Source organism: Lactuca saligna, chromosome 9, assembly GCF_052625555.1.
Source record: "Lactuca saligna cultivar CGN05327 chromosome 9, ASM5262555v1, whole genome shotgun sequence".
NCBI lineage: Eukaryota > Viridiplantae > Streptophyta > Magnoliopsida > Asterales > Asteraceae > Lactuca > Lactuca saligna.
In genome coordinates this window covers 75,582,637-75,599,879 of record NC_136425.1, presented here as the reverse complement: position 1 = coordinate 75,599,879, position 17,243 = coordinate 75,582,637, and the positions used below count along the sequence as shown (strand labels likewise).

The 17,243-nt window shown below is 35.8% G+C and overlaps 1 protein-coding gene across 2 annotated transcripts; it reads right to left on the bottom strand.

Moving 5' to 3' along the window:
- Positions 1-6,817: 6,817 nt before the first annotated feature.
- On the bottom strand, positions 6,818-9,208 carry LOC145015134 (AT-hook motif nuclear-localized protein 15-like). 2 transcript variants are annotated; one of them, XM_078973581.1, is made up of 2 exons: positions 7,539-9,208; positions 6,818-6,930 (listed from the first exon to the last, which is right to left on the bottom strand). In XM_078973581.1, exon 1 carries the CDS (start codon positions 8,593-8,595, stop codon positions 7,594-7,596), a length of 1,002 nt encoding a protein of 333 aa, XP_078829707.1. In that variant the 5' UTR covers positions 8,596-9,208; the 3' UTR covers positions 6,818-6,930; positions 7,539-7,593. The 2 variants fall into 2 exon arrangements, with proteins under 2 accessions (XP_078829707.1, XP_078829708.1); XM_078973582.1 differs by lacking the exon at positions 6,818-6,930 and adding an exon at positions 6,988-7,299.
- Between the last annotated feature and the right edge of the window lie 8,035 nt (positions 9,209-17,243).

Here is a 17,243-nt window from a genome sequence, read left to right as displayed (position 1 = left end):
ACGTTAGGCCTTAACCGAAGCTTGTGACGCTACACGCACCCTATATTTAGCCAACATGTTTTCTACAGCCACAATTCTAGAACAACATCATACGTGTTCATTTTGGTTCAACTATCCACGTGTCTCGTTCGGCCAATCAAAATAATCAACATCTACGTTAGTTAAAACGTACATCATAATTTTAGTACAATTATTATCTTTTGTTGCATCAGTATTTTCATATAAATAAAGTTTCATTCTCAAATATAATACTCATATATTAAAACACTTGAAACATTGAAATACAAACATGTTTGGTTTTAATAATAACAATAAAAACTAGTTGTTTAGTAAAACTTGATGGACCACTTTTGTCTTTCTTATTTTCGTATAAAAAAATTTAGTATTGTCAATATGTTAACAATTAAAGGACCAGTTTTGTGACTTTAGTTTTTAATTCAGAATAAAAAGAATGAAGCGTTTCAAGGAAATGAAAACTTGATCAAAACCAGAGGGACTCTTTCTGTAAATTTGAATCCCTCAAAAAGAAAAAGTACACAGTTGACTACGTTGTTTTGACCGTTCTTGCTACCCACCCAAAACAAAACCTGAATATCATTTCTTCTTTACCTGACACTATTTTCTGCCATTTTTTTTATCAATTTGATGCTTCAAAATTTATGTAAAATTAATTTGTAAAACCAACATTAATCATCTCCGCTTTTACCAAATGTAATCATAAACTATTTTTCAGGAATACTCTCGAAAGAATATGGATTCAAGCTTTTTATCAAAATCCAAACATTTCAAAATTTTCATCAATTAAACTCTTATTAGCCAGAAAAGGGACATTAGATGGAACCAAAACACTTAATGGAGACGTACAACCCTAATCAAATGACTATATCAAACTAAAATCAAAGAATCTGTAGCACCTGGTTCCTGCTATGTAAATCTTATTTAAGTATTTTCCATTTTTAGCCTTGGACTCGGCGAGTCACAGGTCCAACTCACCGAGTAGGGACGAGACCCAGGACACGTTTAAGTTGGCGACTCGGCGAGTCCATATCCTGGACTCGGCGAGTCCATATCCTGGACTCGGCGAGTCACCGTTGTTGGATGAAACCCTAAGTTTCAGGGGTTTGCACCCTATTTAAACCTCATATCCGCCCCATGGCAGCCCCCATTCACCCCCAGAGCTCCCAACCCTCGTTCTAAGCTTGTTCCTTGAGAGTTTGAGGCTATTGTGTGTGTTCTTGAAGGCTTTGAGGCAAGAAGGGGAAGTAGATCAAGTGGAAGGAGAGCCATCCAAGCATCATTGTGTTCTTTCAGCAGTTTCATTGAGGTATACCCCATTTTCCCCCTATTTCTATGCTTAAGGTTTCATTTAAGACATTCTTGAGCCATTCCCCAAGCTAGTATGTGCATAATGTTTCGTAATAAGTTGATTGGCCTCGAGATCTAGGCAAGATTGAGCTCCAGGAGCTCAGATCTGTTAGCTTTATGGACCCATGTGGCTTGTTCACCCTAGATATACCCTTTTGAGGCATTTTGAACCCTAAAATCCATATTGGTGAATATCTACACATAAAGTTGGAAACTTTACGTGTGATTCGTGTCCTAGAAGCCCAGATCCGTGAATGGCATGGACTTGAATCGAACAAATCAGTGTAATTAATGGGTGCATGGCAACGACTCGACGAGTCGTTCATATGACTCGGCGAGTCTACTTGCGAGTCTTCGAGTTGTCCCCTTTTTGCTGTATCGAGTTTGAGCAGTGAGTCACAAGGTGTGACTCGGTGAGTTGGAAGCTGAACTCACCCATGGTAGGACTCGGCGAGTCATGGCCTGGCTCGGCGAGTCCAAGGCAATCTTCATAGATCAAGAACAGACTCGGCGAGTTGTTCATACAACTCGGCGAGTCTAAGCATGAGTGTTCATCGGATGAAGATGAACTCGACGAGTTGTTCATACAACTCGGCGAGTAGGATGAAGAACTTCAATGTCAGTTTAGAAGAAGAACTCGTCGAGTCATAGCCTAACTCGACGAGTAGAAACAGGGACTCAGGACAATTGTCTGGATAGGAACTCGGCGAGTTGGAGAGCCAACTCGGCGAGTCGGTTCAACTGAAAGTTGACTATGACTTTGAATTAGGGCTTGACCAGGGGTAAAATGGTCATTTTACCCAAAGGGCAGTTAGCAGTGTTTGATTGAGTATGTTGTGGGAATTGCAGTCGGAGGATTTCCGAAGCAGCAGCAGCAGCAGTCAGTCAGTTCCCGATCAGTTCAACAGCTACTTTGAGGTGAGTTACCTTCTAGTAGTGGTGGGTCTACGGCCACAATGCCGGCCCACCAGTAGGAGTTGTATGGAGATGTTTGTCTTTGTGATATTCATCTAAGGGATTGCCACTATCTGTGTTGCATTTACGTACTAGTGACAGTAGGGGGAGATAGTCCCCAAGATATCCGGTCGATAGGGACGAAGGGGTAGTCATACCCAGCCATGTTAGATAGATTCTGATATTGTGTTTCCTCAGTATCCGGTCGAGAGGACCGAAGGGGAGGGCAGCACCTAGATATGCTAGGCAGTATCCGATCGAGAGGACCGAATGGGAGGCCAGCACCTAGATATGCTAGGCAGTATCCGGTCGAGAGGATCGAAGGGGTAGGTCGGGCACCCAGATATGCCTGACAATTTACGTATGTTATGTGATTATGTGGTATGTGGTACAGTGGAGGAACTCACTAAGCTTTGTGCTTACGTTTTACAGTTTTGGTTTCAGGTACCTCTTCTTTGAAGGGAAAGGAGCTGGCGCGGTAGCGACACATCATGCACACACTCTGGGTTCCGCACTTACGAGATTCACTGGGATTTGTACTATGATATTTTGATGGGTTGTATGGTTTGACTTTTTAAACATGGTTTACGTTGTGTTATTGTGTGATCAAACAATGTTTTTAATTGTTAATGTTTTTTAAAGTAATGTTTTAAAACGAAATTTTCGGACGTGAAAATTGGGTCGTTACAGAATCATACCTTAATTTGCTAGAAATCTCCATAAATCTTCACACTTTCTTTCTCCGGTTTCTCACTTGATTATCAACCTTTTCTTGCAATTCTAATCGTTTTTTCATAGGGTTTTTCGATATTTATATAATGCCTAATATTTTAACTACTAAACCCTTTCACATGCTTGAATTTACTACATCATTAAGGTTGGTGATGTTGAGGGTTAGCTCATTATTTCTCCTAATTAAACCCAGTTACTCCTAATTAATCACTCATTAAATTATTTTAATAATATAACCAAATTATATATATATATATATATATATATATATATATATATATATATATATATATATATATATATATATATATTTATACTTTTATTTTAATTTTAGTTATCATAAACTTCCTCCCTTCAAAAAATTCCGTCCTCGAAATTTGAATTCTTTAAACAAATATGGATATTTGGTCTTCATATCTCGTTCGTTTTCTAGTGTTGCATTCGATCCATTGGTATCTCTAATCAATGAGCCACCCATCCAACTCGATGCTTAAGAAGGTCCAATAGCTCAGAGACTTAACTTACCTTTACAAAATCGCATCATATCTTTCCATGAGAATCCATTCATCATGACTTTTTCTCCACCTGAAACACTATTGGCTACCTACGGTTAACCACCTACCCTTTTCGTTATTCATATGCATCCTTCAAGTTCTTTTCGAAATATTAAACTTTCGGTAGTTTGTCGAAAGATCTTGGATCTAACCGGTTGCTATCTTTTCCTTCCTAACTTATCCTTACATAGTAGGTACACTTCCTACCATGTAAAATTTCATATAAAAGAATTTAGTATTGTCAACATGTTAACAGTTCAAGGACCATTTTTGTAAATTTACTTTTTAATTCATATTAAAAAGAATGAAGCGTTTACTTGAAACAAAAACTTGATCAAAACCAGAGGGGACTCTTTCGTAAATTTGAATCCCTTCAAAATAAAAAGTACACAGCTGACTACGTTGTTTTGACCGTTCTTACTACCCACCCAAAACAAAACCCGAATATCATTTCTTCTTTACCTGACACTATTTTTCTGCCATTTTTTTTATCAATTTGATGCTTCAAAATTTATGTAAAATTAATTTGTAAAACCAACATTAATCATCTCCGCTTCTTACCAAATGTAATCATAAACTATTTTTCAGGAATACTCTCGAATGAATATGGATTCAAGCTTTTTATTCAAATTCAAACATTTCAAAATTTTCATCAATTAAACTTTTATTGGCCAGAACAGAGACATTAGATGGAACCAAAACACTTAATGGAGACGTACAACCCTAATCAAATGACTATACCAAGCTAAAATCAAACAATCATACCTTAATTTGCTAGGAAGCTCCGTAAATCTTCACACTTTCTTTCTCCGATTTCTCACTTGATTATTAACATTTTCTTGCAATTCTAATGGGTTTTTCATAGGGTTTTTCGAGCTTTATATAATGCCTAAGATTTTAACTACTAAAACCCTTTCACATGCTCGAATTTACTACATCATTAATGGTGGTGGTTTTGAGGGTTTAAAGCTCATTATTTCTCCTAATTAAACCCAGTTACTCCTAATTAATCACCCATTATATTATTTTAATAATATAACAAAATTATATATATATATATATATATATATATATATATATATATATATATATATATATATATATATATATATACTTTTATTTTAATTTGAGTTATCACATTACCGGTAGCTTTTGACACTTTTACCCTTTTTTTTCCGGTTAGCCGGTAATTAAGACTTTTTCTTTGTCAATAATAATAATAATAATAAAGTTTAGGACTTTACTGTCAAATCGTTAATTAGGATTTTATTGTCAAAAAAATAAAGTTTAGGACATTCTTGTCAAATCGTTGAAAATATTGAGACTTTAGTGTATATATCCTTTTTTTGGTTAGAAATTTATTGGTATGATACTCTTTAAACATAAGAGTTATTGAAACATTCTCTAGTCAGCTAGATCCTATTGAAATAATTAATGTTTGCTTCTTGTTAAATTGTTTTTTTAATCTCAACAAACCGACATTGAAAAAATGGAGATAATCCAGAAAGAAAAAAAAAAAGAAAGAAAGAATTTGTATTGGCTTTTTGTAGTCCCAAAAATGGAGAAATAAGAAACTGGAAAAAAAAAACAAAATTTCCTTTCTTTCCGTTCTCGATATTCATACATTTTTTTACTAGGCATGTGTTGTTTGTGTTTGTATAATCTGTCCCCACTTTTTAGTTCATGATTTGGCGGCAAGAAGAAAGTTTTACAAGTCTTTTCATCATTTCTTGCCTTTTCTTTTGCATATATTTTTCCTGGTTGTAATTGTATCAGGGTAAAGATCATGATGGTAAGAAAAACAATAGTACTGCAACAAAAGTCACAATTAAAAGTTATTGGGTTACGAAAATACACTAAAGTCCAATATTTTCAACGATTTGACAAAAATGTCCTAAATTTTATTTTTTTGATAGTAAATTTCTAATTGACGATTTGAAAAAAAAGTCTTAAACTTTATTTTTTTAACAAAAAGTCCTAATTACCGGCTAACCAGAAAAAAATGCTAAAAGTGTCAAAAAATGCCGATAATTTGGACTTTGTTGTCAAAAAAATAAAGTTTAGGACTTTCTTATTAAATCGATGAAAATATTGAAACTTTAGTATATATATCTCATATCTCTACCCAAAATTTTCTAGTATAATACGAGTTTTCTTTTTAAAAAAAATAAAAACTAAACCTTCTAAAATCTTTCAAAATCTCGTTGCCCAACGTATTATGCATATTAAAAAACATCATAACGAGTAATGAAAGAAATTAAAAATAAAAAAGTAAAAAAAAAAAATTATAAACTTTTTTACTATTACAATGTAAATTACAAACTTCTCAATTATGTCAATAAATGCTTCATTTTCTAAGAAACGTGCATGTTTTGTATTTATATATATATTTTTTGAGTAGGTGGCATTATTTTTCTTGATAATCTCAACGCCTACTTGTTGACAAAAGAGTGAGTTGCCATTAATGTACAAAACAGATGAGTCCCCATTCATACATCTTGTCATTCTTTTACTACTTTTGGCAAATTCATTTAAAGATAGGGAGAAGATATTCCAATATTTCATTTTCAACAAATTTCTATTTGACTTTAAAAGTTCTAATAATTTTCTTTATAAAAATATCATAACATTCAACTTATACTTTAAATTTTCGGGTACTTTCATCTCGATTTTCATAAGCATGTACAATTGATTCTTATGAACTACCAAAAAAACCCAACAACTATACACTACATTTTTTTTAAACACAACAAATGCAATGAAATTTGAAATATTATAATTATACTAGAAATATGAGACTAATTCAAGGTCGTCATGGAGGATGTCAAAATGTTGGAACGTTTTTAGTAAGTAATTAAGGAACTGTAATCAACATTAACATGTGGAAGACCTTCTTTCAAGGTTTAACGGTTTTCAAACATGATTGGTTTTTGGTTCACTTTCCATTTTTGTTATGTGCTTTATTGCTAATTACGTGCCATAGTTATCACTTGTTTCAAGTTTGGTTTGGTTTTCTCACTTATTATTAGATCTCACTATTTATTAGACATTTTTATCATTAAAAAAATTATATATAAAACAAATATTATTAAATATTTCCAAACTGGGAGTTGGTGGATCTACTTTAGACACCTTTAAAACAATAAACTTAAGGATATCCTTGTAAACTTGCAACGTTTAAGGTCTCTATATATATATATATATATATAAGCTTAGAAAATTACACACTCCTTCATCGATTTGCTACGTTATATATATCAACATCCTTTAATAAAAATCAACAAATTTTAGTGGTCTTCTTACAGATAGCTACCTCTTCTTCTACCTGTCCACAAAATAAAGTATTTTAATGTTTAAAAGACAAACAACACCGTACCAAATATTTAGTAGTCGTCATTAAAAGATTACGTAGACATTTAATTAATTTAATAATTAACTATTTATCTAACTAATCTACCAAATATTTCTAACTTGAACAATTGTTCTTTGACATAGAGATTCACAATCCAATGAAAACCGAAGCACAGTTGCATAGATTTACGATATTAGAAAATATATTAAAATATCTTTTTTTCTTGGTGCAAGTGGATGATTCTTGGAAACAAAGCAAATGAGCTGGTGAAACATGATTGAACCCCGCAATCTTCTTTATCTTACAAAAACTGAAACCACAATTACTTCCCTTCTTTAACACCTGCAACTCACCCATCTTAATTGCTCAAAAATGTAAAAAAAAGAAACAAAGAAGAAAAGGAAAATTTTAAAATATACTTTAAAAGTAAACTTCAAGAACCATCATCAACTAAACCCCACAATAGAAAGATCACAGTAATCTTACAACATAACAACAAGGTAAAATAAAAACCCTAATCCTACTTAGAAGTAGAAAAAGAAAAGAAAGAAAAAAAAAAAAAAACGAAATAAAGATTCTACCTTTTTTAGTTTCTACTCTATTCTTCTACCAAAGAGGAAGTTGCTTTTAGAATAGCTAGAAATTAGATGGGGGAGGGCGTGGGGGTGTAGCCCAAAACATATCTTGATGCATTTGACCATTTGGTAATATTTTAGGGGGTTGATTGTAAATTGGCATTGAGGAGGATGGTATGTTGTCTGTCTGAGGAGCACCCCCTCCAGATTTAGGACTGTTTCCAGAATTTACCCCTTGTGTTTGCTGTAATTGCATTTCACTACCTTCACCTGTACCTCCTCCGTCATCTTCCAATGGCAGCCTCTCATAAGTCGCATTCGTGAAGGTGGCTGCAATCACCATAACTGGACCAGACGCCACAAGTTGGCCCACCACCGTCCCACCCACAACCTGACCTTGTCCGCCAGCTAAATACACTGTTAGCCCGGTGGCCCCCGGCGGAGATGGTGCGGGGAGGAATGCACCCGAGAGCGATAGAATCTCAAACCTCCCTTGGAGACTTAACACACCGCCTGGCGCCGCCGGTTGTCGGAGGGTGACGTTGGTTACGATTCCAGTGCCGCTTAATACCGAAACGCCACGGTGGCGCCGCTGTGCGAATGTTGCTATGCACTCGGAAATGTCACTGCCACTGCTGATTTCCAATACGTGGCTCCGGAGAGCGTTGGGGCTTTCTTTCGTGATCACTATCGGTGGTTTGGGTTTGTTCTTTGAACCAGGTGGCCTCCCTCTCGGCCGCCGACCACCGCCAGAGCTCGTCGGTTCCGAGATCTCCAACGACCCTCCACCCCCGACATTATTGTGTTCCTGGTCTTCAAACTCTTCATCATTTTCCTCGTGATCATCATTCATGTGGATATGGTTATGGTTCTTGTTCGAATTGCTTCCTGTACTATTCGTCGCATTTTCCAAGAACTCTTGCTCCATCCTAACCTGCCCAACCCTGTTCAACCGCGGCTTCTCCTCCTCCGCCGTGTCCCTCAAGTGTAGCGACGGCGGTTGTCCCGACGATGTCATCTGATGATTCAACCCTACATTACCAGCCCACCATCGATTCGCCATGGTCCAAGAATCCAAAATATCAACAGAAAATAAAAACAACTTCTTGAAAACAATATCTCTTACAAGATATATCCAACTTGTCAGATAGCTACCCACAAAATTTTAAAGATCCACTACGTAGATAGAATCCAAAGGAAACAAAACGATAACCTTTATCCACTTGCTGAACCCATTTGCATGAAAACCCTAATCCACAAAATCTCCAGATCTATACCACTGTACTCTACACCCAAAAATAAACCCAACAACTTGAAACACCAAAGCAAATCAGGCAAGATGCAATCTTTCAAACCTGTACGCAAAAACTTTAAACCACCTGTATAGTACAAGTAGCTAGAGAGAGAGAGAGAGAGAAGAGAAAGAAGAATAGGGTATATCAGTGTAGAGGTGAAACTAGGGTTTGAGGTGAAGAAAGAGAAAAAGAGTGAGTGGGGGCGTACGTTTTAACAGAGAGATGGGCAGAAAAAGGAAAGCAAGTAGGATTTAGGAATGGCGGTTTCAGAAGAAAAAAGGGTTTTTGATGAGAGAGTTGATGTTAATGTTATCCTTTGGGGTGGTGAAAAGTAGTAAGCCAATAGGGCATCGGGGAACACAGAGTACAGCTGGTGAGATATGGTAATTTTTGACATGTTATGGTGTTTACGCGTTGCAAATTGAGCAAACTCTTGGCTTCATATTGACTGGTCTTATTATTCGTTTTTTGACCAAATACCTTCCTATTTTCTTGCCTTCCCGATAAATAAATTGATAAAGTTTTTGAGTTTGGTAAAAATGGTATTATTGTAATGGAAATAAAAGAATAAAAAATGGAAGATTTAGGGGTTCTTTTTGAAGCAAAAGAAGTACAACGGCTTTGTAATTTAATATGAATGAATGAATGTTTCATAGTTAAGAAAACATTTGAATATATTAATAAAAGAAATTAAAATAATAAGGGATACTGAAGTCAATCTTGTCTACTGTTTTCACACTATTTGACAATAATATATATGCTGACCGCATTTGGATACCTATTTATAATATTACTTATATATTCTAACGTTAATTTTCTAAATAACATGGCGTAGCCGAATTTTTTGTTACAACGTTTGTTAAAATGTTAAATTAAAGAGCCAGTCGCCAAAATACTATAAAATAGATAGTTTATATTTAAAATTTTAACCGCTTTTTGCACATTTTAAATTGGTTTTATTTATTTATTTTTATTTATTTTTTTTTATTTATTTTTTTTCCTTTTTGCTTTTTAAATTTTTGTTTGAAACTTCATCTCACTATAAGAATTTTACTATTTTAGGACGAGGCGACACATTAGTATACAGTTGGACGTCTAGATGTCTCCGCTCAAATAGGCTCGTACATATTACATATATTAGGTTAATATCCGTGGAAATCACGTGGAAATCACGGTTATAAAATAAATTAAATATTTATTGTAATAAATTAAATAATATATATTAGGGAATATGACTTATCAAGGTAATTAACTTTTCGGTATGTTCACATCTGGGTAACTATCTTTTTTTTTGTATATATGTAGGTAACAAACTTTTTGGAAGTATTCACATATGACCATTATGACCTGCTATAGCAGGTTAAATCCTAGATGTGAACGATTTCAACAAGTTTGTTACCTAGATGTGTACAAAAAAAATAGTTACCCAAATATGAACAAAACGAAAAGTAAAAATTAAATTACATGAATGGTCCCTGTGGTTTGAGGGAATTTGTAGTTTTGGTCGCTAACTTATTTTTTTAACTTAAATGGTCCCTATTGTTTATTTTTGTTGCGCGTTTGGTCCCCATCTTACCTAAAAATACTATTGTGCCCTTATTAGTTTATTTTTTTTAATTAATTTTCTTATCTATGTATTTATTTTTTATATATTTATAAAAATTAATAGATCACACATATTTGTATCTCCTCGGATGATCCCTGCTATTTATTTTTTAATTAATTTAATTTTTTTTAACTCAGATGGTCCCTACTATTTAATTTTGTTACGAACTTGGTCTCTGTATTACCTAAAAAGACTATCGTCCCCTTATTATTTTTTTTTAATTAGTTTTCTTGTTTATGTACTTATGCTTTATATGTTTAAGAAAAATTAGTAGACCTCACATATCTGTATCTCCTCACCATCCCATCTTTCAGCATTCTCAACTTCTATTTATTTTTCATCTTTAGTGATATCGACGTCTTCATCATCACTTCTTTTTTCGGTCCTTCAACTCCGTCGAATCAATACCACAACCTACTAAAGATGAAGAGACAGTAGGTTATGGTGTTGGTTCGTCAGAGTTGAAGTACCAAAAAAAAAAAAAGACGGTGAAGACGTCGATGTTACTAAAGGTGGAAAAGAAATAGAAGATTGAGAGGATCAGAGATGAGATGGTGAATGGTAAGACTCAAATTAAATTTCTCAAATGTGGTTTCAGGTTTACGGTGATGAGATACATATATGTGGGGTATATTAATTTTTTTTATAAAAAATAAATACATAAATAAGAAAATTAATTAAAAAAATTAATAAGGGAAAAATACTATTTTTAGATAACACAGAGATCAAACGCGTAACAAAAATAACAGTAAGGATCATCCGAGTTAAAAAAAATTAATTAAAAATAAACAGTAGAGATCATCCGAAGAGATACAAATATATGTGGTCTATTAATTTTTTTAAATATGTAAAAAATAAATACATAGATAATAAAATTAATTTAAAAAATAAATTAATAAGGGCACAATAGTATTTTTAGGTAAGACGGGGATCAAACGCGCAACAAAAATAAACAGTAGGGACCATTTAAGTTAAAAATATAAATTAGCGACCAAAACCACAAAGTCCCCCAAACCACAGGGACCATTCATGTTATTTAATTTTTAATTTTCGTTTTGTTCATATTTGGGTAACTATTTTTTTTGTACACATCTAGGTAACAAACTTGTTGAAAGCGTTCACATCTAGGATTTAACCTGCTATAGCAGGTCATAATAGTCATATGTGAACACTTCCAAAAAGTTTGTTACCTAGATATATACAAAAAAAGATAATTACCCAGATGTGAACATAGCGAAAAGTTAATTACCTTGATAAGTCATATTCCCTATATATTATAAATCAATTTTTTGTTGACGTGTTTCATCCTAAAAGAGAGGAGTTAATTAGTGAAAATATAATTAATGAGGAAAAACCAAAAACTGACAAGTGATAAATAATTAATTTCAAGCTCTAATTGATTGACACGTGGCAAATTTACTACTCTTTTATTAGGTAGGAATAGGAGATTCTCATAATCTATGTGTTTTCCTTATGTCCAAAAACCTTATACTAAAAAAAATCATTTTTAGACTATAAACTATATTATAATGCACAAACCCTATATTATACCTAACATTATATATAGTGTCGGATATTAGTGTAACACTAAATAGAGTGTTGAATAAAGAACAATATACCTAGAGTATTCTTTTTATTGTTAAATATAGTGTAATGGGTTGGAAGACTTTAATGTATACACTATCTTTTACACTATAATTATAGGTACAGTGTAAAAAATAGTGTTAAATGTTAAAGATTATCTAATCAAAGTCATATCCATCGTTTAGATAATACATCTTTGCTTATGTTCTCATTTAGATAATAACGGAGACAGGAATATGGTGACGTGCTGTCGCATATAGTGTTATAGAACAAAAAACCCAACGTTTTCCATCTTTTGGTGTCGCCGCTAATACATGTCATCTATAATGCATTGACACTGCTAAATGTCTGGCCATTTTTATTCTTAAAACAAATAACTCTATTTCCTTCTCTTTTTCCTATCATTTCAACATTTCGTTTTCCTTTCTCTTGAGGAACAACACTACCACAACATCTACTTTGTTTTGTTGTCGTTCACAAGCACCACCACCACCAGGTCTTTCACTTTGTGTCGTCGAATGAACACCTAGCACTACATTGCCTTCATTTTTCTACGCTTTCACAGTTCTAGCTTCTTTTTTCTCAAAAGACACATCACTTATAACACTTGTTCTTTTAATATAGTAAATTAATATTGCTTTGAAAACATTCTTATAATTTAAATCATGATCATTAAAACATGGTTTCACAAACACCAAAACAGTTTACTATTGCTTCAAAAATATCTACCACCTGTATAACTGATAACACACAAACCAATGTAAAGAGGAAATTACATATACAAAATAGGGACTAAGTCTAATCCTTTTAAAAGCTTGTTGTTAGTCTTCACACTCACTAACTTCTTGCACCTAACACTATGATATTGATAGTGAGATACACGACATTAAATAAAAACATATGTAAGACAATAATGTCTCGTGAGTGATATAGGTTTGGACCCACACATTTACAACATTTGACAAAATATCATTTGCATTAACTTTAAAACACTTTTTGACTATGTAATGTATGTCTTTTCACGATGAAAATGTATACATTTCGTCTCGTGTTGCTATTCATTTTCAATTTGATTTTATGTCATATGTCTGATGAGGACCATGTCACCTGGCATGACCTTAGTTGCTAACTACCCAGGAAAATAAATCATCATCTCATGGTCTCAACATTTGAGACGTCTACTCCGTGATGGGGGTACCCTCCGATACAGTTTGATTTGTCTTCGCATGGGAATTTCATAATCAGGTCCTCACATGGGAAATTAATAAGATCATCCCTGCATAGGAAATCAGTAAGTTGCTCCATGCGAAGGAAATTCATAAGTTGGTCCCTCGCTACATTAACAAGTTAGTTAGCTTTTACATTACTTTTACTTTACAGTACAATTCGTCCAATCATGCATGATGACACTTTTCTTTTTAAGACTCGATCATAAACAATGTCATGCCTTATAGATAAATCATAATAATAATCATTGAGTAATTTCATATAACACATGTATGGATTCATTCATTTTTAAAAATTCATAACATTAGTTCGTTATCTTCCAAAATCATATAAAAATGATCATGAATACAACTTAACTCTTCATACATTAAGTTATGTACCCATAGCTTAAATGTTCCATAAATGTAACACCCGGAATCTTAAGGAACAATTGTTGAGAATAAATCCCCTTTCGAGGATTGGACATGACATGTTGGAGGAACCTGAAGGGTTTTGAGCATTCTAACACTCCTAATGTGTACATCCAACCCTAGAAACCTTGGATCTATGTTTTGCTAAGAGAGATGAGGGTGGCTTAGAAATTTGGCTGGCTCTTCAAAATAATAGGTCGGCCAAAAATTCTAGGGTTCAGGTTCTAATTATAGTGAAGTCAAAAAATCCTAGATAAGCCCAAATCCAATATTATGTTCAACCGCGTAATTATCAAACTTCCTGATTATCCACCAGGGATAATTCTTGAATTCCTCATGCTTCATAAAAACATCCAAGCCTTATGGAGGGTTCTAGAATGCCTCTTGCTCAGCAATCGAATAATTGCACTTTAATCTGTAACACCGTAAAAATTTAAAACAATTTTTCATAGTTTAATGCATACTTTTATTCACAATATTAAAAATCTCATTGTTTCTCATAACAAAAAAAAGTCAAAAGCCCAAGATCATAACATATGTAAAACTCCGCACGTGTGTGTACTGATCATGCCGACGCCTTACGACGATCCTCACTGGTACCTGAAACACATCACAGAAACATAGTAAGCACAAGGCTTATTGAGTTCCCCAAAATACCGCATACAACACATAGGCCACTCGAGGCTACAGTATGACCCTCTGGTCAATGTATCTCAGCGGGACCTTCCAGTTCCGTAGCTCGTTGGACCATCTGGTCCGGTCATAGCTCGTTGGGCCCTCTGGCCCGGTCTGTATCGTTGGTCCCATTGTTCCGGTCTGTATCGTTGGACCCTTCGGTCCGGTCCATATCGTTGGATCCTCCTGTCCGGTCTATACAACACATAACAAAATCATAACACATAGCACATAAACATATACATACTCATAGCATATATGACCCTCCGGTCTATACGTAACTACCACTCTAGGTAATGTATAGTGAGAAGACTCACCTCGGGTGAAGAACAGCTCCTATAAACGCTGCTGCGATGAACCGGTCTCTAACTCTGTACCAAACCCACAATTATCTCAATTAGGAGCTAAGTCTAACTTCCTACTTATCAGGTCAAAGGATAGGCCACCGACCAGCCCACCAATCCCTTAGCCTATTGGGCCCACCAAGGCCCAATAATAAATGGGCCCACACACGACCCAATTCCTAAACAGAAAGGCAAGCCCACCCCAAGGGCCCCAAGCACAATTATACCCTCCCCTGGTCCAAAACTCTATTGCGTGACGTCCAAACTCCAGGCCCAACTCCTAAAGCCGAACACAAAGGTTAACCCAAAAACCCCTAGAAGGAGTTATGCGGGGCATAACCCCTTTGGTATGCTCAGCGTACCCAGACGCACATGGATCTGATCGGGGCCTCAAACGACTACGTTGTGCGTTCCTAGACTTACACCCATCGTAAGTCCCAGACTTATAATTCCTCTGATTTCGGTTTGAATGGGTTAAGACAAAAGCTGAAAACTTAGATCTGGACATTCCTCAGTCTCCCAAACCATAAAGTCGAGACCTTTAGGCCTTTGCATGGTTGAAAAGGTTATAACTCACTTCAGCCTTTTATCCCCTTTTCTCTTTAAGACAAAACTCATGCATGACTCGATAACCATGACCAAGATTGGATTTTTATGGCTCTACAACACACATATCACTGAAATGGGACAAATCTAGGTCCATGGAGTCCCTTTTGCTCATAAAGTCTCCACCTTTGGGACTTAAACCCTAGAAATGGACCATGAAGCATAATACAAGAAGGGTAAGGAAAGCTCAAAGCTTTTTACCTCAAATATAAGCTCCAACCCATGTAGAACTCGGATCTACTCTTGCTCTCCAACTTCAAGCTCTTCCAATGGCCTCCTCTTCACCTTCTTCACCTTGAAATGGCATCATCAAGCTTAAAAAACACACACACAAGCCCACTTCGGGTTTTCTTCTCTCTTAGGGTCCCCTTTTTGAATAATGGTGGCTGAGGGAAAGGCCTTAACATCCCTCTTATAGTGCACAAGCCAGAATTAGGGTTTTGAGTCTGGGCTCACTACGCCCAGCGTAATTTAAGGTACGCCCAGCGTACCACATATACTCTACGTCCAACTTAAGCGCATGAGTACGCACATCGTACTCCTTTGTATGCCCAATGTACTCATCTGTGACAATTCTCAATTATGGGTCAAACTTGACAATTTAGCAGAAGAAGAAGGGTTAAATAAATATTCTCCAAATTCTTGGGTGTTACAATTCTCCCCCACTTGAATTAGATTTCGCCTTCGAAATCACTCCTTAACCACATATATTTCAATCTCTGGAAGGCATCTACTGAATGAATCTCATACAACATCGAAAACTTCTTCCATGGACAACTGAACCTACACAGAACTCCCAAAATCAAAACTAATCCAACCACTCTAACGCTGATATGCTCAATCCTAATATCTGGAAACTCTAGTGGCCTGACCTGCCGCCGGACTGCCTACTCCAACGATCACCATGATACTCGATCCTCGAATGTCAAACCCTGATAATTCACTGATCCTCTGACTCTGACGAGACTGAAACCCAAAATCGGCTACCGCTCCCTCATACCAACCCTACTAAATGATCTGACTCATGACCCAAGCACAGAAAGGTCCACACCTGACTAGGGCTCATACACCCACTAACTGCTATCTGCACCCATCCGAAAGGAACCCCTAACACTTTGCCCTCGTAACAAAATAATAACCATGCTCGATCAGAAGTTTCCTCAGACATCACTCTCATAAGCCTCACCTTTAGTCCCCATATCCATTTTGACACCACACGAGGTCTGACCTCAACCCACACATTGAACCTTCATGGTTACCCATCACATGATCCAACATCTCACGGCCCAGTGACGGACAAGTCACAAAGTTCTCTTTACTCCAAACGGATACTATACTCTCAAATAGAATCGTCTCATGTACCCCATGGTATATCCCGTACCAACGAACTGACCCTACTCAGGTATAAGATATCGGGTGACAACAATAACTCCCCTCTTAACATGGAATTCACCTCTACATCCAAAACTCGCACCGCGTACCTGACGCATCAGCATAGCCCAACTCATCTTGGGAGTTTGGGGCTGCCCTAAAGTTGGAATTACTCATTCCAACAAAACACCCATCACATAACTCATGAATCGCATCCTGCGCACAAACCACCTCCCTAAATCCCTTTGGTTGTGACAGCCACAACTTAATTTGAAATATCGCGATTTCCGACAAGTATGGAGACCCTAGTCTCGGCCCTATTTCGACCGCCAGGCTCCCAAAACTCAACCATTAGGGCTACCCAAGCCTAAAATTCTCATGTGTCATGCTCTGATCAAAGAGTATTCCCTCATAACCACCTCTCGTTGACTAGAGAATACCACTACTACCTGTAGTATTACAATAACCTCCATCTGAGTAGTGATTACTACGGCTCCTCATAGCATCACAACACCCTCCTCTGACTAGTGAGTACTACGGCTCCCCGTAGCATCGCAACATCCTCCTCGGACTAGTGAGTACTACGGCTCCCT